We start from the raw sequence: 19,996 nt of genomic DNA, 5'->3' as shown, positions 1-19,996 counted from the left end.
GCGCGATCAAGAATGCCGCCCACAATAAACGTCTCGGACATTCATTCCTTGAAGAGGAACGAGGCGCTGGAGATCCTTGCCCAATTAACTCGGATAGAAAAAAAGACATTCCCGACCAATGAGGCTTTCGGCTTCGGGGAAGAGTTGTGGAGAAAAAAGCCCAACACGCGAGTCCTATACGCGACTCAAACCAGGGAGGGCACTGGATCGGAGCTCATTGCTTATGCAGTTTACGTGCGCCAAAAGGGTATTGCCCTCCTACACAAGGTCTGTGTAATAGAAGCCTGTCGCCGACAGGGTGTAGGGCAGCAGCTCATGTCCTACATTCAGGAGCGCCTACGGAAGGAGGGCTGCCAGTACATCCAGTTGTGGGTAGACAAGGCCAGGGAACCTGCCCGAGCATTGTATAGGAGAGGTGGATTCAAGGAGCAAGAGGAGATCCCTGACTATTATGCCCCTGGACGGACAGGTATTCGAATGACCCTGGACTTGGAACGTGATGGATGAAAGCCACCTGCAGCTATCCGAAGCACACTCCGGGGCTTTTTCTCAAATGCACGGTTGATTCGTGATTCCTTACCTTGTCGTCCCTTTGGAAATGTGATGAGGGGTCAGAAGTCATGGGAGTGGTTGGGCCCTGCGCTCCTTGGTTGGTGAAGGAGCCATCCCTTGCTGCTTGAAACGTGAGCCCGAACTCCCGACGCGCTTCCCCCCATTCTCGGCTGTCACTCTGCACTCAGCTGCATACTTCAGTGACGTCTAGCATATCCAGGCATGGCTTTCACGAAAGGGCACGCCTTGAATGTCTCCCTATCAGTCCCTTTGGCACGGGAGGGATCTGATATCCTTCCAAGAGACCATGGAGGCGTTTTCTCTCATCTTTGGCTTCTATCTCTTTCCATCTACCCTGTACTCTCTATCCGTCACCCGAGGGCTTCTTTTCGTGTGTAGATGGTGATTTCTGTCCTCGGTCGTGCTCGCTGTGTCCCCTCAAGTCTATTCACAGTTCCCCCGCTTGCTTCGGGCACCTCGACCGGACATGGCACCCTTCCTCATAATTGTCCTGGCCTTTGTGGCTGCAGTAAACGCCGCCGCACTTGCTGCCAATTATCCCATTAATGCACAACTACCTCCAGTCGCGCGAGTGTCACAGCCATTTCGGTGGGTGTTTGCCGCCAGTACTTTCGCCAACTCGGACTCAGACACCAAATACTCACTTTCGGACGCTCCATCATGGCTTTCCGTGGAAAATGGTAGCCGTGTGCTATCTGGGACTCCAGGACCAGGCGATACGGGCTCTAAGAAATTTAAGCTAGTTGCATCGAATGGAGCAGAGTCCGACAGCATGGACGTTACATTTATCGTTACCACAGATCAAGGTCCAACCAAAGGAACGCCTCTCCTCCCACAACTTGAGACTCTGGGCCCTGTTTCATACCCAGCGACGCTTTTCATACACCCTGGTCGTCCGTTCGAAATCGAATTTGATCCGTCCACGTTCCAGAATACTCACCCTTCCACAATATACTATGGAACTTCGCCTAATAACGCCCCATTGCCATCATGGATCAGCTTCGACGCTGCAGCCCTCAAATTTGTCGGCAACACCCCGGCCTTCCCAGGAGCCGAGCCCGAAACCTTTACTTTCCAGCTCATTGCTTCCGATGTCGCTGGCTTTAGCGCCGCGAACATGACCTTCCAGCTCTCGATCGGCCCACATATACTCGCATTCAATGAAACCGCTCAGACATTCAATCTCACCAGAGGCGACAAATTTACCAGCCCCAGCTTCCAAAGCCTAATTTCAGTGGATGGCTCGCCAATCACCAGTAAGGATTTGACCAAGATCGACGCTACCCTACCTGACTGGCTGTCAATGGACAATGATTCAATTTCTCTGAGCGGCACACCTCCCAAGGATGCTGTCAACCAAAACATTACTATCACAGTCACGGACACCTATTCAGACCAGGCGGCGCTTATGGTGCGTTTGGACTTTCTGAAGCTTTTCCTTGATACCGTTGAAGGCTGTGAAGCGATCATTGGTGAAGACTTTACATTTGTGTTCAACCAGTCCACCGTCACCGACAGTTCCGTACAACTCGATGTTGATCTTCCCGAAGAGCTATCATCATGGCTTACTTATTTCCCGAGTAACAAAACATTGTATGGCCACATCCCATCGGATGCCAAGCCACAAAAGTTCAGCATGGCTTTAACGGCGCATCAGGGAGATACTGAAGATACCCAAGACTTTGACATCGATGTCCTTGAACCAGCAGATACTGATTCGAGCTCCGGAGATCCGTTTTCCAGCCAGTCCCCCTCTTCTCACAAGAAAGCTGGAGTGATTGCCATCTCAGTGGTCATTCCCGTCGTGGTGGTCATGAGCCTGATTATTCTCTTTTGTTGTTGGCGTCGCCGAAGCAAGTTACCCAAGGTGGAGGAAGAGGAAAAATTCCCAACCACCAAGCTACCTCCCCCACGCCCGGCCAGACCTGATATGCCCAACTGCGAGCCTGGAGCTGTTGAAAGGTCTTCGCGAGATTCTAACTCGGTTGATTGGATGAGTCCGTTGTCCCCTGCCGCTGATCTCCCCAAGTTGGAGCTTGGCCCGGCATGGAACGTGGCATCGTTCGACAAACCAGACGAATCAATGAAAGCAATTCCTTCACCAAACCCGCCTCCTCGCTCTCCCAAGCGGGCATTTGTTCCACTGCGAGATTCGATCATCGACGAAGACAAGCCATTTTCTCAGTCTCCCACCAAGAAACAAAATCAGCGCATGTCATTCACTAGTAGTCCTCCTGTGCGTCGTCGCCGGTCTACCAACCGTTCGCGACGTGAGCCTCTGAAGGCAATTCAGCCACGAGCCATGAAACGCGAGTCTATGCAGTCATCTCGTTCCAAGCGTTACTCTAAGAGGTCAAGCGGGATTTCCACCATTGCCTCCGGATTGCCAGTGCGATTTAGCGGCGCTGGGCATGGTGCCGGAGGATTTGGTCCACCAGGACACGGCGTTGTGCACATGTCCTGGCAGAACACCAAGGATCCGTTGATGAGCGATGACAGCAGCATGATGAACATGGCACCAATGTTCCCCAGACCCCCTGCAGCTGCTCGAGCGAGAAACAGCATGGCATCCAGCATCCCAGAAAACTACAAACGAGTTACCTTGCGTGCAGTGGAGCCGGATGATTCACCAATCTCGGAAGCCGATTCCCTAGAGGCATTCGTCCACAGCCGGGCGAAGCACCGCAACTCCGCCAACCCACTGTTCTCCGCTCAGGTCAGCCGTCGCACATCATCCGGCCTGCGTGCCTTAGAACGGGCCCGGAGCATCCGAAGCCGCGCAGACACCGTTTCCGTATCCACATTCACGGATGAGTTCCGTCAATCGATTCAAGAACGCCCACACTCGACTGCACTCTCAGTCTCCGAATACGGTGATGAGAACCGTCTGTCACAGTACCATACTCTTCAGCCTCCACAAACCCTGTTCCCATTGGCTGAAGGGGGCGGCAAGAGTCAGAGTCAACTTAGCTTGGCGCAGGATTATCGGGGTGTCATCTCACCGCTCCCTCGGTTCTGGAGTGAAACTAGTTTGAGCAGTAATCGCCGTCTGGATTCTGGTAATCACTCCAAGGCTGCGGCTCAATCTGGGGAACAGTCGAATATGCCACTCAGCTCGTCTATTGCCTCCGATTTAGAAGAACACTTGTCTCGGAAAGCGAGCCCGCACAAGACTTCTAATAATCCATTCTTGAGTGCGCCCATGGATCCGCCGCCTCCGATTCGTGACCTGAGTAATCGGGGCCTGCCTGTTGCTAGCAGTGGTGAATTAGCATTTGTTTAATTGTCCAGTTTCTTTGGTTTTTTTTTTCTATTTGTGCCGCTGGGGTTGATCTCTAGGGCAATGGCGATTTGATAACTTTTTGGAGTTTTGGGCATGGCGAGCAAACATGATATCCAATTGGTTTGTGATGACTGAATTCTTTAGTTAGTGAATATACTACGTTCCCCTTGGCTTTCGTTTTTTGATGACATTTTCCATGCTCTTGTTCGCCGATCGAATCTTATAATCAAGTTTTAATACCTATGAATGTCATATTCAGATAAGGAAGTATCCCGAGACATGTATAATTTATTAGTCATGAAATTCTGGAATAGCACGTTGGATTTAGCCTCGGTCATCTTCCAGAAGTGGATTCAATAAAGACGGCGTATCGGCGCAGATCCCTATACGCAGATCCCTATAGAGCGTTGAATGCATAGCCCCTTTTTGAGTTGCTGATCATCGATAGTGAGAAAATGTAGCTTTGAAGACGAATAAAGACAAAACTTGTCCATGTCCACTTTAGTCGCCAGATTATGCCTTTTATCTATCCAATTCTTCAATTTTATCACGTAGTGGTATCTGGCCCGAGTCTCTTAGCAGCGCGCGTTGGAAGAGACCACATTGCTTTCCCCACACCGTCATTTCTAACTCATTCAGTCTGAACTCAATTTTCCCCGCTAAAATCATGGAGCTGAATATTCCATGTGGAGCTCTCCTTTCTAGACATGTCTCATATCCACTCGAGATCCGCAGGGCTAAGCACCCTATTGAGATCACCTCGAGGTCACCACTAAGACTTTCCCCAATTTTAGACCCAGTGTTTTCTAGAAAGAGACTATGTTTCAGACGATCTGCCCCAACCAATTGCATGCCTATTGCCCGACGAAATAGCCCGATTGCTGGGAGCCTAAAAGGTGTTTCTGATTTTTGGGCACGTTCCCAAGTCTTTGGCATATAAAAGGGTGTAACATCCTGTGATAAAGACACTATTCAAGCCTCAACCTCAATTTCAACCCTCAATTCCTCCAAAACCTCCCACTTCCTCACCAAAATCCATCAAAATGGTCCGCGTCAACTTCTTCCTCGCTGCCCTCGCTCTGGCCACCGGTGCCCTGGCCAAGACCAACAGCGACTGCCAGACTCAGTACAACTCCTGCCGCACCGGCACCGATGCCAACATGTCCTACTGTGTCTCTGAGCACCAAAGCTGTTGCGCCGATGTCTACGACAGCTGCCGCGTTGGCGCCGACGCCAACATGGCTCAGTGCGCTGCTGATAACGCTGCCTGCAAGGCCCAGTCTTGAGTGGTGGATTTGACTTGAAGTCGCATTGGCCTTTAGCTTGCACTTCGCTGTGTGGATGTTGCCGTTCAACTCCCTCGAAACCTGCAACGTACCATCTATGCGTTTCTATTGGCTATTGATCTGGTATCATTTTTGTATCTAAGATGATGATGTTATCGGAATTGGATACATACTGCAAAACACTCAATTGGATAAAACGGTTGAATTAATGGTAATATCTTCGACAAGATATTATGGTAGGTCCTCGGCTACGTACCTGTCTTTATGGCTTAATATGCAGCAAGATTGGCTATTGAAGCAAGTTCAAATTCTTGGTAGGCAACGATTGAAATGAGCGGACGTGAAATTAAGTTTCACTATGTCGACGTAAAAAATATTATAAGTGCAGCTATTTCACCACGCCGGGCGCTTCTAATTTGGCAACCATAATAGAAAGGAATCTGGAAAATCCCCTGGGAGCGACAAACACGACCTCAAACTCCCGAATCCTCTTCCACAACACTGGATGAGGCCTCATACGTGTCCCAGCTAGCACAGTTATCCTTCAAGTCGTCGTAATTGATCAACGCATTGATCTCACTATACCGCTCCACAAACTGGATAGCAAAACCCTCCTCAGTATGCCATCCGATATGACAGTGCATCAACCAAGCACCGGGATTATCGGTCTTGAAGGCAATGACCAGATGTCCATCTGATGGCAGCATAGCGGTGTCGCGCTTTGGCGGGCTAGCCAACGAAGTGACTTCACCATCGTAAGTTCCACTACCCTGAGCCATGACGTAAAAATCATGCCCGTGAAGGTGGATAGGATGCGGGACAGAAAGCGTAGTCTCGATGACAACATACACCCACTCGTTCTTATGCGGGAGCTCGATAACTCCACTACTATTCGCCCAGGAGTGATGACCGCGGTAGACTTCAAGCAGGGTCGGGTCCGTCCAGTCAACATGCATGGATGTAGAGTTCAGTTTCCAGCGGTAGAGACTTTCGCCGTTCTTGCCTAGTGTGACAGGCTCGGATTTGTTGTAGTAGGGGGTTGAGACAGATTCCGTGACGATGGGAGTTAGATCGGACATGTCCTCATCATCACAGCTATCTGTGTAACTATACTCTGATGTTGTTGGGGTCGAGGGTGAGTCTCCGTAGTACACGATACCTTTGATGTTTTGAGATGACAGGTTCTCGGAGCATGCACTTTGGGGGATTGCGCGGAGCCAGAAGTTTTTGGCAACGGATGCTTGGTCGGCTGTTACGATCACGTCATATCGTTGTCCTGGGATGTGTTAGTTACAGATGCGAGTTTTGTGGATATGGGTAGGCTTACCCATTGCGATGTTGAGCACGTTGGTCTTGTAAGGAGTGATTGGCACGAGGTCATTAGCAATCACCGTCATAGTGTGATTGTCAATCATGAATTTGAAGTGTGTATCACAAGCTGCATTCACTAGACGAAGTCGGTAGGATGTTCCCTCTGTAAAAGAAGTGTTGAACCGAGTTCCAGTCTGGTTGACATATCCATCTGCTCCGAAGACATTTGTGCCATTGATCAGACCATTGTCCAGTGTAGGAGGACCATCTAATTGGGCTGTGTCATACAGCTCATCGACCGTGTTGATGTCCCAGTCATTCATGAAGATCATTCCCTTATCCTCGTCATAGTTTGCACTGGCAGGGCCGTGGATCACAATGCCTCCGAAGAGCCCCTCCCAGGCTTGCAGACCAATGTGGGAGTGGTACCAGGTTGTACCGTACTGCATAGCACGCCACTTGTAGGTAATAGTATTGTTGGGCGCAGTAGGGCATTGCGTGATTGAGACAACTCCGTCATTTTGGTTGGTGTGCAATTGCCGGATACCGTGGAAGTGGATGCTTGTACCGTTCTTCACATCAGCGGGCAGGCTGTTGGTCAAGTGTACCACAACCCAGTCACCCCAGTTCGCCTCAATAGTCGGACCAGGGATAGAGCCATTGATCGCCAATGCCATACGTGAACGTCCATCAGGAGACGCTGTGACCTTCTCCAAATTGAAGTAGTATTCACGAGTGACATTGGTTTCTGGAATGACGGTGGTGTAGTCAGTGTTTATATCATACTGGCACCATTCACTGCGAGTGCTGGCTGTGTTTCCACTGCAAGCCTTGGCTGTGGCGGTTGTGGAGGCCGAGGCAAGAGCATGTGTGGATGTCGAAGTTGATGCACGAGTTTCTGGAAGACTTGCTGCAGATACTGCGGTAGCAGCAATTGCGCAAAGTAATGAAACAGCAGATATGAGTCTCATATTGTGAATTTTTTTCAAAAGAATGGCACGTCGACTATATCGACAAACAGTATGAAAAAAAGAGTGTCAAAAATGGATAATGAATGTCATCAGAAAGAGGATATGATAAATCATAAAACAATGGGATTAATCTAGAGTAGCTGATCCTCTTACGACACGTATTTCCATAAAAATAGAAGGCAGATCTTCTAGCGCCGAAATATTGTTCGTAAACGTAGACCATCGGTGTTCAGGAGATCGTGAAAAGTTGGCTAACATCGAGTTACGCGGCCAGGCAACTCCACCGATGAGGATTATTTCCTTAGCAGGATAGGATAATCGCGATTTTGAACGAGACCAGAGGCCCGGGGAGCCAGAAATATGGGGCCAGTAGTCCCCATCAATTGCCGAACGTGGATCTAGGCACCAGTTTCTGATTGCTTGCGCATAGCCCTAAGGTTGCTCGGACTCGAGAAGAGAGCAATATTGTCCTAGTATGGCGGGATTATTGGCAACATTAAGTTCGGAGGATCATCGGAGGCATACGCAAGTATGTTTATTTTAGGAGAAAAAATATGAAATTATCTGAACGTGTCGAGAGCGCGAAGTATATCATTAGGTTCAAATCAAGGTTAGACGCAAGTGCCGAACAGTGTCGGAACTTGGTCTAAGTATATCTAACGAGATCCACTCGGCGTCACCTCCACGCAAGCCACCCCCAACCAATATCCCCAAGAAGCAAGATCGGCAAAACCACAGCGCGGGTATCTCTTATCTTGGACAATTTTTTTTCCAGCAAGCCTACACAATGCTCATTCATAGGAAGATCTTGAGACCAGCGGACTGTGGAGCTTGCTTCCCGTGTAGCGTCGATTCGTGGAAATGTCGGTACTCTTCCGTAGGAAAGAGAGTCCCGAGCGATTAGAACCGATTAGTCTAAACATTGCATACGCAATGAGCCCTTGGTGATTAATACGTCTCGTGCCCGGCCGGATTTGTCTCTCAATCTCCATTCTATTCTTCATCTTCCTCACACTGACCGTAGTTCACACTATGCGTGCCGTGTCGATCTTTTCCTTGCTCGCCTTGAGCTCCTTCGCCGCCGCGGCTGGGGTTGAGTCTCGCTCTTCATCCTCTGAGTCGTACAGTCTTTATGCGTATGGCGACGGCGTCGGGGGACTCCCACTGTACTACAGCGAAGGTAAGTCGCATAGACATGGATCATGGAGGCAAGTTGCGTACTTATTTGAATCGGATTGAGCAGGTAACGCAGTCGTCGGCAAGAATGCTCCTGCAAATGCCACCGAAGTGACATGTAAGAGTTTACTCCTTTAGCCCACACTTCTTCAGCAAATATTGATATGAATTTTGCACGCAGTCTCCCCTTCCTCGTCTGGAGGTTCGATGGTCGGAAACCCAGCCAATAGCACCAGCACCAAGAGTTCTTTCTCGGATCAGGAGCTCTTTGTTCCAAGTTCAGACTCGACTAGTACCCAAGTTGGCTTTACCAGCAACTCAACTGCTACCGACGATGAAGTAACGAACAAATTTGTTTGGTATGGCCATTTCCTGCTGGTTGAAGAGGAGAGTGGCGAGTACACGTCACTGTTCTATGTCAAGAAGACAAGTAATGAAGACGTTTATTCCCTGCAGTGGAATGTCACGGACGAGGACGATGGCGAGTTTATTTCTGTGTCGATGAGATCGATCGCGCCGTCGAATGCATGATCTTGTCATACAGAAGCATTTCCCGTGCACTTAGTGCTTGCCTGTCCATATATGTACCTAATATATACCATTGGGAAACGGGTTCAGAGCTTGTGGCGGAATGGATAACTTTGTGCAATGACTATCTCTCTTCTCTATCTTTTCCTTTCCTTCTGTGCCAGACCAAATTCTGGTAGTCAAATGAAACTATATGAGTTGTACACAACAGAGCAGGGGAATGGCAGCAAAAGTAAGATCCAAGCTCAATGAAATGAGATTCAGGTGAAGAAAAAGATTCACTGGGGGGGGTGGACTGCTCTCACAGGCGTTGAGGGCACCTCGAACGGAAGGTTCAGACAAGTATTGTCAGATTCCCACTTTCACATGACTCCTCGGAGTTACGTACTACATCAACTTGACTACACTTTGAGTGCTAGTACAGGTGGCAAAGTTCATTCAGACTAATCGATATTACAGGATATAATTGATGGGACAGCTTGTTCCTCTATTTGACATAGATTTCGATGTTCACTCCCATCACAATACAAGCGTATCCTCTTTATGAAAGCATAGGGAATAGGGACTGGGGATAGTATTTGATTCTCATGCACTGCGCAGGTACCCAGGCCAGATTCACGCACGAGAACAGAAATGTTCTTGGAAGCTATTGTCTATTGCTAGACCTGAGCAAGGACCATCTCCTAACTACTTGACAAAACTAACAATGTCAATGTGTTGACACATATGATCGATCAGAGGTACATCTCCATACATTTAAAATCCTACCTGGTCGTGTTTTGAGGTTCTCAGTATGTTGACGATATGAATAAAAAGTCTAAGTCTATGCTGGGTATAAGGGCTGGAACCCAGTGGTTTTCTTCCATGAGTTGACCCAAGGATCTCCCCCTGACAAAGTCCCGCTACTAGCTAGCACTTTGTTTCTGGTATCATCGATTACCATAGATTCCAATTTCTATTGTGAGTCTCAAGGTCTCCGCGGTCACTGGATACATCTCCCTGGTCAATAGACTGCCACTATCATGTCCACTCAGTCAATGATAAATCCATGATCATGACCCGGCTGCATGAGTGGGTAGAACCAATCGCTCTCATCGATTTAAGATGCAAACTGTTATCCATGTTGGGGCAAACTTTATCGCCACTGGCTACTAGTTGCTTGCCTGATACGCTATAATGCAATTCGCCAACGCCACCAGATGTCCGAATTTTTGAGGCAATCGGGGCAAACATTTCGAGACTATAGTAACCAACCGGAGGATCAATAGCGTTAAACATCAAAGGGGAGCCGATAAGGACTAACTATATGAAGAAGGACATGCATATCCGAACTCCCCCGGCCCCACCCAACAGAGCGGACCTGTTCGTTTCTTTGATGCGTTGATCAACGGCCGGCTCCCTGGCTAAACGAAGAGCCAATCTAAGACACCCACGTTATGTGGCGGCTCCGGGACAGCTGCCGCCAAAGTTTAATTTGGAAGATCGATCCCATATTCTACATGTTGATGTTCGTATGATGCTTGAGATCGTATAGCATACTCCATCTCGAGACAAAGAAACTCGATAGTGAACGACCACATTGGGGACGGTACATGACTAGCTGATGAAGACGGCTCAACTTTGTTGCCACTAGCACCAGGGATCCCATGAATCAGGGCAATTGACGATCTACATCGCGAGAAGTTGTTTCCTAAGGGAAAGGCTGGAACAAAATCAAGTTGGAAACCTACCAGAGACTTGATCTGTGTAAACAAAGTGGTATATCACGCGGTAAAAGATGGGGTGGCTACAGATTCTGAAATGTTTGGGTATTCCATGCATTGCGGCTAGTCTAACTAGTCCGACAAGGATTGAGTCAGTTGTGCACCAAGTGGCGGTGTCGATTTCTTTGTTTCCACAATGCGAACAACCCCCTGTTGATATTTTTCCCCTACAATATTCGGCTCGTCGCATTACAATGGCTCAATTTAGGTCTCCAAAAGACCAGATAATAACATTTAGAATGACCGTGACCCTTGAAGCAAGACATATAATGACATTCCCATAGTGGAGCAGTGCCAGACAGCGATGCGTCTAATTGACCAATCAGCGCTGTAGATAAGATTTCTGGATCGTAATCAGACCAGGATCTACAATCTCAAGCTAATGCAGGTCTGGAAAAAGCTTACGCTGTTGTTAGTGGCGCATATAGGGTCGGCAAAGCTTCAGACATAGGTACCGGATATTGTAACCTGATGGGTTTTGGTTGGCTAATGTCGTGATTCGGAGTCAACGATGAATCTACCAATCCGAGTAGTTCGATCCAGATCGCTCTAAAACGGTTTGCTCAAAGCCCCGAATAAGAAACCAGAGAACCGTGCTCATGCAAATGCGGCACCGGGACTTTGGTAATTGAGTGGAAATAGCTTATCACAATTGACATTGGACTGTTGGTTCTCTGGCTAAGCCTAAGTTCATGGCTCCAAGTGAGCTCCAACCTTTTTTTACATATATTGATTCATTCCTTCCCTGATTTCATTCTCGTCCTTCCTTCTCCTCCTTCCTTCTCATCAGTCTTTCCATATGAGCCATTCTCGCTCAAAGTGAGAACCCGCCATATCTTACACTTCTTATTTTTTGTTCCATTGATATTAAAAACATGCGGACTTTGAACATGGCTACTGGCAATGGCAGTTCATCTCCAGATATGGTAGAGCCCATTGCCGTGATTGGTCTCGCTACTCGATTCCCTCAGGAGGCCACTACTACCGAAACCTTGTGGGAGCTTCTGCTACAAGCCCGGTCAACCTGGTCGACTATTCCAAAAGAAAGATTCAATGCCGACGCGTTCTTTCATCCAGATCCCGAACATGGAGGAACAGTGGGTTCAATCCCGGATATCCCATCCTATCTATCAGTACCATGCTAATCATCACACTTCGGAAATTAGTTTCATGTGCAAGGGGGCCACTTCCTATCCGAAGATCCTGCTTACTTTGACGGATCCTTCTTCAACATTACGAAAAACGAACTTATGACCCTTGATCCTCAGCAGCGTCTGGTCCTGGAAAACGTCTACCATGCATTGGAAAACTCCGGTATTCCAATAGCTGCCGCTGCTGGCTCCAATACCTCGGTTTTTGTCAGCGGATTCAACCATGATTACCTGGGAATCCTTAATTCCGATCCAGAGACCGCCCTCAAGTACAAGCCCACGGGAGTCGTGAATGCAATCCTGTCAAACAGAGTCAGCTGGTTCTTTGATTTCAAGGGTCCCAGTATGACCATCGATACGGCTTGTTCCAGCAGCTTGGTTGCACTGCACCTGGCTGTACAGAGCCTCCGGGCCCGAGAGTCAAATATGGTAAGCTTTCGCTTATGACGTACCTGGGGACGGATAGCTAATTTGCGCTTTGGTCCAAGGCTCTGGTCAGTGGGGTGAGTATCCTGGAGAATCCTGTGGAGACAGTCGGCATGAGCCACCACGGTCTTCTCGGAACTCAAGGCCGGTGCTTTAGCTTTGACTCCCGTGCGGAGGGCTATGCCCGTGGGGAAGGAGTGGGTACAGTGGTTCTGAAACCATTGAGCACTGCTATTCGAGACGGTGATACAATCCGTGCCGTGATCCGTGAAACTGGTGTCAACCAGGATGGTCGTACATCGGGACTTACTGTTCCAAGTGCGGAGGCCCAAGAGAAACTCATCCGAGAGGTGTACTGGAGAGCTGGCCTGGATTTGAAGCAAACTAGATTTGTGGAGGCCCACGGGACTGGAACCAGCATAGGTGATCCGATTGAGGCGGGGGCGCTCGCAAGAGCGTTCAAGTGTCGACGGGAGACGCCCCTGTACGTTGGAACCATCAAATCTACCATTGGGCATCTGGAAGGAGGTTCCGGCGTGGCTAGCCTTATCAAATCCATCCTTATCCTCGAGTCGGGAGTCATTCCACCTAATCTCGATATCCAGGAGATTAATGCCAAAATTCCTGCGGTCGAATGGAATATCGCATTTCCCAAGGAAATTACTCCATGGCCTTCGGAAGGGCTCCGCAGAATTTCTGTCAATTCCTTCGGGATCGGAGGGACCAATGCCCATTGCGTCCTTGACGACGCCTGCCACTATCTTCAAAGTCGCCTCCTTGATGCTACGCACCAAACTAATGCCACCGTTCCGAAAACTTTCAGTCTGTTCTTATCTCGGGCTGATGCCGAGCTTGACAGTATACCTGATTCTACGGATGAGAACAATGGTGGCGTCATTTCGATTGGAACACCCGGAACCTCTGTAGCCGATGGTCCCTGTTTATCTACAGGACTGGGTCAAATCAATCCATACCCTACTCTTCAAGATGCACCCAGGATATTCTTGCTGTCGGCATTCGATGAAGGCGGCGTTAAGCGAGCTGCGGATACATATTCCCGCTATCTGAGCCGGAAAATTGACCAACCCAGAGACACTGAGCACCTACTGGAAGACCTTTCATTTACACTCACCAAGCGGCGCTCAGTATTCCCATGGAAGAGCTTTATTTCTGCATCTACACTCAAAGAGCTCTCATGGAATTTAACCGAGGGCAACTTCTCAAAGCCAGTTCGATCACTCAATGCACCAGAAATACATTTCGTTTTCACCGGGCAAGGTGCACAGTATGAAGGAATGGGGAAGGCGCTCTTGGTTTATCCGGTGTTCCAGAAGTCCCTCCGAGAGGCATCTGAATACATTCGCCGACTAGGAAGCCCCTGGTCACTTATCGGTACTATTATCGCATGTTCTATCGTACCTTTTTGTATACTGACGTTTTCTATAGATCAGCTTCTCGAAGAAGGGAACCTCGCCAGTGTGGGCCTCCCAGAGATTGCGCACCCACTGTGTACTGCACTGCAGGTGGCACTTGTGGACCTTTTGGCTAGCTGGGACATATTCCCAACCAGCGTGACAGGCCACTCATCAGGAGAGATCGCTGCAGCTTACAGCGCAGGTATATTATCCCGACAAGGAGCCTGGACAGCCGCTTACTGTCGCGGCTATGTCTCATCAAAGCAGCTCGCAGCCAACGGCGCCATGATGGCTGTAGGCTTGAGTGCTTCAGAGCTGGAACCTTATCTTGAGTGGGTCCACAAAGAGCTTCCTGGCGAGCTGTTGATTGCCTGCTACAACAGTCCAAATAACAATACGGTCTCTGGAGATGAGGCGTTGGTCGATTGCCTCAAGTTACGGCTGGACAATGACGGCGTTTTTGCGCGAAAGCTTAACGTGAAGAATGCCTACCACTCCGCGCACATGAGATCCATCGCTGAAGAATATCTCCAACTGATGGGAGATTTGTCTTTCGGGGAAAGATTAGCTGTACCACACCCAGTTCACATGTTTTCTACCGTAACTGGTAAGGAAATTGTGTCAGCAAATCTTACGGCTCAGTACTGGGTGGACAATATGGTATCTCCAGTGCGGTTTACAAGTGGATTGCTTTCAATGCACTCTCGAGCGATAGAGATATCTTCAGATTCAGATCTCCCTAGAGCTCCCCCTTTCCTTGTGGAGATTGGGCCTCACTCTACTCTGCAGAGCGCCATCAAAGAAACACTAGCGTCTCAGAGCACCGACTCTGACCACAAATACTTCTCAGTTCTTAAACGAAGTGACCCAAGTCTGAATCCTTTACTGAGCACAGTCGGATTTTTGGCTGCTAATGGGTACCAACTGGACTTGCACAAAGTCAACCTTGCATCTTGCATATATTTTGACCGACCGGCGAGGCTACTTATTGATCTGCCACCTTACAGCTTCAAACATACCGAGAGGAACCTGTATGAGAGTCGACTCAGCAGAAATCTTCGCACGAGAAAGTTCCCACGCCATGACCTTTTTGGTGCACCTGTTTCTGATTGGGATTCGAACGCTCCCAGATGGAGGCACTTCATCCGATTGAATGAGAATCCTTGGCTAAGAGACCATATGGTATGTATTTCATCCCGATTTTAACTATCCAAGCTGACTAGCTCTAGGTCACGGAGAACGTTGTTTACCCTGGAGTGGGATTTCTTGTTATGGCTATTGAGGCTTCACGGCAATTGGCTGGAGAAAAGGAGATCACTGGCTTCCAATTGCGGAATATATCTATCAACAGAGCCTTGGTAGTCCCAGATACAAAGGAAGGAATTGAGATTAGCCTATCAATGACCCCTACAGACAGGCCATCCGATATGAGAACCTGGCGTCGCTTCCAAATTAGCTCTTTCAATGAATCAAGCGATGAATGGACAGAGCATTGCAATGGTTACGTTGCGGTGCAATTCGAATCATCATCTGACCTGATTGACAATGGCCGTCAAGCAAGCGCAGAAGTCGAAGCTTGGAAGCAGGAATTCGAAACAGCACAAAATCTATGCACCAAGCCCATCACCTTCGGAAGGACTTACGACAATCTTCGTGAAATTGGACTTCACTTTGGTCCTTTGTTCAGAAATCTTAACAATGTGCAGGATAGTGGATGTCGACTTGGATTGATGACCGGTGTAGTGACAGTTCCCGAAATCGCGCAGTCAATGCCAAAGCAGTACATGCACTCTCATTTGATCCATCCGGCCACTATGGACAGCATGATACATATGATGATTGCTGCCGGCATTGACCTTAGTGGCAAGCCTGTCCTTGATCATATCAGGCTGCCCACTTATATCCGTGATATGTGGGTATCATCTGATTTGAGTGCTGCACCACTTAATGACTTCTTCGGGTATGCATCAGTTGTTAATGGTGCATCTGACAAATTACAAGGCCATATTCGAATCATGGGCGCTGGAGGCCAGCCTCGTATTCGGATGGATGGCATTGAGCTCACACGGCTTGAGTCCACGTCAATTGAAAATGATGAGCGAGAATTGTGCAGCGCTGTTGACTGGAAGCCGGACGTTTATTTCCTCGAGTCCACGACAGCAAATGAGCTTAGCTCGATTTCAGAAATCAATACTGAGGCAAATCGGTACTGGGTTGAGCGACTTCAAATGGCGACTATGCTTTATGTCACCGATGCCTTAGTTGATCTCAATGGCATGGATATCACCAAGCTTGATTCTCACATGAAAAAATTCCACGACTGGATGATTCACTGGCAGAACATGCTTGTGAACGATCAAATCATTCACCTCCCATATTCTGAGTTTCAAAGAGTGTCTCTGGATTCTTTGTTGAAGCAGAGGATATATAAAGAGATTGAGAGCCACAGTGCTGAAGGTGCGATCACAGCCCGCATGGGTCGCAACATTGCCGCCGTTATACGGAAAGAGGTCGACCCTTTGAATTTAATGTTCGGCCAAGACAATGTGATGGAGGATGTATATAAAGAGGGCCTTCATCTTTATAACCTCCCAAAACATCTCAAGAGCCATCTATCTCTTCTTCGCCACCAGCATTCAGGGTTGAAAATTCTGGAGATTGGTGGCGGCACTGGCAGCTTCACGGCAGAAGTCTTTAGCGTGCTTGCACCAGAGAAAGATGCCACAAGAGCGAATATATCAACATATACGTTCACCGACATCTCGCCCGGCTTCTTTGAAAAAGCAAAACGCAGATTCCAGGTTTGGGCCGACATCATGTCCTTCCAGCCCCTCAACATCGAGAAAAGTCCATTTGATCAAGGATTTGAAGAAGGCACTTACGATTTGATCTTTGCTGGAAATGTCATCCATGCAACAAAGAATCTAAACATAGCATTGCGAAACCTCCGATCCTTGCTCCGACCTGGTGGTCAGCTGATCATGCAAGAAGGAATCCGACAAGACTTCCTGTGGTACCCTCTCGTCTTCGGCCAGCTTCCTGGATGGTGGCTCGGCGACGAGCCTATTCGGAAACGGTGTCCATACATCCCGACATCCGAATGGAATACGCTACTCAACGACTCCGGCTTCTCCGGTGTGGACATTGAGTATCAAAGCTCCACCGAGGACGATTTGACTTGGCAAAGTATTCTGATATCTACAGCTCACTTGGTCGAAACACAAACCCGGCCAAGCGTTTTTATCCTCACTATGGGAACCGCTGGAGAAGATCCTGTAGTTTCTCATTTGCAGGACATTTTGATAGGCACTTTCCCGAATGTGTCTACCATACGGCCATCTGAATTAGATCCCGAGTCTGGTCCGAATACTCTTTGCATTTCTTTGGTCGACCTGCAGACATCATTCCTGTCGCAGGTTAATGAGAAAGAATATATCGCGGTAAGAAGGTTGCTCACAGAATGTGGAAATATCTTCTGGGTTACCCCTAGCCCCCGTGACAAACCGCTATCCAATACAAGCTTAGGTCTACTGCGGACAGTGCGTTGGGAAAGAAACTCAGATGGTTCTAATATTGTGACGTTGGCAGTTTCGGAAGGTTCTCTGGACGATTTGGCTGAATGCATTCATCGGATTGCTATTCATCAATTCGTGAAGAAGAATGCCCGTGAAAGACATGCTGAATACTTTTTGCAGAATAAGATCATTCATATTGGTCGCCTTCGCCAGTGGAATGAAGCTGATAACTTCCTCTCTCTTCCTTCATCTGGCCCCAATCATGAGCTAGTTCAACTAGGTGATGTAAGTCGGCCGATTGAGTTGAAATTTGCAGAGTATGGATCAGAACCACGTCAATTGTGCTGGGCTCAAGATCACCAGCACGACCAGAGCCTTGGACCATCCGAGGTCGAAGTGGAAATCCGGGCCATAGGTCTTACTTCTGAACTTGGCTCTGCTTTGACGTCAAACGAGGCCTCTGGTGTCGTGAGAACTATCGGTCTAGCCGTGAAAGGCGTCATTCCCGGTGACCATGTCGTTCTCACAACTTCAGGGGGTAGCTGTCACTTTTTCAAGACTTTGGCACGGATTGACCAGTCATATGTGGTCAAGATACCCGGAAATGTCCCGCTTAAGATTGCTGCTGGGCTGCCCTCAATCTATGCGACCGCAATATATGGTCTCTCGGAGGTAGCTCGTCTACGTGAGAATGGCAGTATCCTCATTCACAATGGCGCCGCGGCTCTTGGACAGGCTGTACTCCAGTATGCACGTTTGCTTGGAGCCTTCATTTTCACTACAGTGTCGACAGTCGAAGAGCGAGAACTCCTCATATCGGAGTATGGCATGCCAGCAGGATGTATATTTTCCAATAGAGACCTCGGATTCTCAAAGGCTGTGATGCGGACTACAAACGCTGTTGGTGTTGATGTCGTGTTCAATACTTTGAATGGCGAGGCTTTGCAAGAGTCTTTGGCTTGCGTTGCTCCTTTTGGTCATTTCATTCATGTTTCGAACAAGAATGCTGGTGTTGAAACAATTATTGACCTCGCCGCGATACAGAAATGTGTGACGGTGACGAGTGTCGACATTGAGTTGTTTATGGCAGATCGTCCGGAACTCATTGGTCAGCTCATTGGTGACGCATTGAAGTTGTATGCAGAAGGCAAGATCAGCCAGGCCCAACCTTTCACTGTCATGAACTTTGCACAGATCACAGATGGAGTCAAACATTTCCAAAAAATTGGAGTTAATGGAAAGATTGTGTTCGCTCCTAAGCTTTCGGATAAGATTCCGTTGCTTCCTGATCTCATCGAGCCGTACCAATTCGACGGTCAGGCATCTTACCTTCTCGCAGGTGGCCTGGGAGGTTTAGGAAGAAGTCTGGCCCTGTGGATGGCTTCGCGCGGCGCGAAGCATCTTGTATTTCTATCAAGATCTGGACGCATCACAGATCCTGTGAAGGAAATGATTGCCAGTCTGCAAGGGCTTGGATGTCAGCCTCATATCTTTACATGTGATGTCTCCGATACCGAGCGCCTGAGACATGTCATTGAAGAATGTTCTGCCTCGTTGCCACCAATTAAGGGATGTATCCAGGGATCTATGGTACTGCGAGTAAGTACTAAATTATTGAACTTTTCTTTATACTCATATACTAATACATATCATTTCAGGATGGTGCCTTTGCAAACATGTCATTTGAGGATTGGCAGACAGCGATCCGCCCGAAGGTACAAGGCTCCTGGAACTTACATGAGACTCTGCCAATAGACCTGGACTTTTTTGTCATGCTTTCATCGGTCGCCGGCATCTTTGGTAATCGCGGCCAGTCAAACTATGCAGCTGGAAACACCTTCCAAGATGCGCTGGCCGCCTATCGCACTGCACGTGGTATGAATGCATCCAGCATCGATCTTGGCAGCGTATCCAGCGTTGGATGGGTCGCAGAGAATCGAGGCTCAATGCGAATGAACACGGACACACTATTTGAATTCCTGCACGAGGAAGAGGTGCACAGAGCAGTCGAATTCCTCATTGACCATCGACACAAGAAGGAAAATACACTCGATCTTCACTGTTCATCTCAGTTGGTGCTTGGGCTTCCGACTGCGGAAATGTGTCGCAAGAACAACATCCCAACGCCATCATACATTGACTTTCCTCTTTTCACTCATATGCGCGCGGCCAACCTGGCGAAGAGCATAGAAATCAGCGACCAGGAGACAGTGAACATTGCCACTCGTCTTTCTGCCGCCTCCAATCCAACTGAAGCTGTAGATTTGATTTCAAATGGGATTGTTGAGAGGCTTTCCTCTTTGCTTGCAATTCCATCATCTGAAATCGATGCCCAGCGGTTCAGCTTCTCTAGTATTGACTCACTTGCGTCCATGGAGTTTGTCTCTTGGATTGTCAAAAACCTCAAGGCAGAAGTTTCCTTGCTGGATATCATGGGAGCGCGCAGTATCCGTGCTCTAAGTGAAAAGATTGAAAACACAACACGACTTACGAGCTATGCAAAGTGATAAAGCTGGGAATTTTCCGTACAATTTTGCGTTACTTGTCTGCTTTCTTGAGATTCTTGTCGTTTGCTTTTGAATTTATGACTTCGACTTT

At 48.4% G+C, this 19,996-nt stretch overlaps 6 protein-coding genes across 6 annotated transcripts; 5 read left to right on the top strand and 1 right to left on the bottom strand.

Annotated features, from left to right (window-relative positions):
- Nucleotides 1–12: 12 nt before the first annotated feature.
- Nucleotides 13–507, top strand: N7503_004804 (GNAT family N-acetyltransferase; the record flags this gene model as incomplete). The annotated part of the gene is made up of 1 exon (XM_057064351.1): nucleotides 13–507. One exon carries the CDS (start codon nucleotides 13–15, stop codon nucleotides 505–507), a length of 495 nt encoding a protein of 164 aa, XP_056922094.1.
- Nucleotides 508–1,039: 532 nt separating this feature from the next.
- N7503_004803 (putative transmembrane glycoprotein) lies at nucleotides 1,040–3,856 on the top strand (the record flags this gene model as incomplete). The annotated part of the gene is made up of 1 exon (XM_057064350.1): nucleotides 1,040–3,856. One exon carries the CDS (start codon nucleotides 1,040–1,042, stop codon nucleotides 3,854–3,856), a length of 2,817 nt encoding a protein of 938 aa, XP_056922093.1.
- A 1,043-nt stretch (nucleotides 3,857–4,899) lies between these two features.
- N7503_004802 (uncharacterized protein) lies at nucleotides 4,900–5,142 on the top strand (the record flags this gene model as incomplete). Its single annotated transcript, XM_057064349.1, has 1 exon — nucleotides 4,900–5,142. One exon carries the CDS (start codon nucleotides 4,900–4,902, stop codon nucleotides 5,140–5,142), a length of 243 nt encoding a protein of 80 aa, XP_056922092.1.
- A 473-nt stretch (nucleotides 5,143–5,615) lies between these two features.
- N7503_004801 (uncharacterized protein) lies at nucleotides 5,616–7,424 on the bottom strand (the record flags this gene model as incomplete). The annotated part of the gene is made up of 2 exons (XM_057064348.1): nucleotides 5,616–6,418; nucleotides 6,470–7,424. The coding sequence occupies 2 exons, from the start codon at nucleotides 7,422–7,424 to the stop codon at nucleotides 5,616–5,618; spliced, it is 1,758 nt and encodes a 585-aa protein (XP_056922091.1).
- A 1,032-nt stretch (nucleotides 7,425–8,456) lies between these two features.
- On the top strand, nucleotides 8,457–9,131 carry N7503_004800 (uncharacterized protein; the record flags this gene model as incomplete). The annotated part of the gene is made up of 3 exons (XM_057064347.1): nucleotides 8,457–8,604; nucleotides 8,668–8,718; nucleotides 8,782–9,131. The coding sequence occupies 3 exons, from the start codon at nucleotides 8,457–8,459 to the stop codon at nucleotides 9,129–9,131; spliced, it is 549 nt and encodes a 182-aa protein (XP_056922090.1).
- Nucleotides 9,132–11,766: 2,635 nt separating this feature from the next.
- On the top strand, nucleotides 11,767–19,905 carry N7503_004799 (type I polyketide synthase; the record flags this gene model as incomplete). The annotated part of the gene is made up of 6 exons (XM_057064346.1): nucleotides 11,767–11,988; nucleotides 12,058–12,471; nucleotides 12,531–13,860; nucleotides 13,915–15,065; nucleotides 15,113–18,997; nucleotides 19,057–19,905. The coding sequence occupies 6 exons, from the start codon at nucleotides 11,767–11,769 to the stop codon at nucleotides 19,903–19,905; spliced, it is 7,851 nt and encodes a 2,616-aa protein (XP_056922089.1).
- Nucleotides 19,906–19,996: the final 91 nt, after the last annotated feature.

Source organism: Penicillium pulvis (genome assembly GCF_028828015.1).
Source record: "Penicillium pulvis strain IBT 33274 chromosome Unknown contig_23_segment0_segment0, whole genome shotgun sequence".
Taxonomy (NCBI): domain Eukaryota; kingdom Fungi; phylum Ascomycota; class Eurotiomycetes; order Eurotiales; family Aspergillaceae; genus Penicillium; species Penicillium pulvis.
This window is presented reverse-complemented; position numbering and strand designations above follow the sequence as displayed.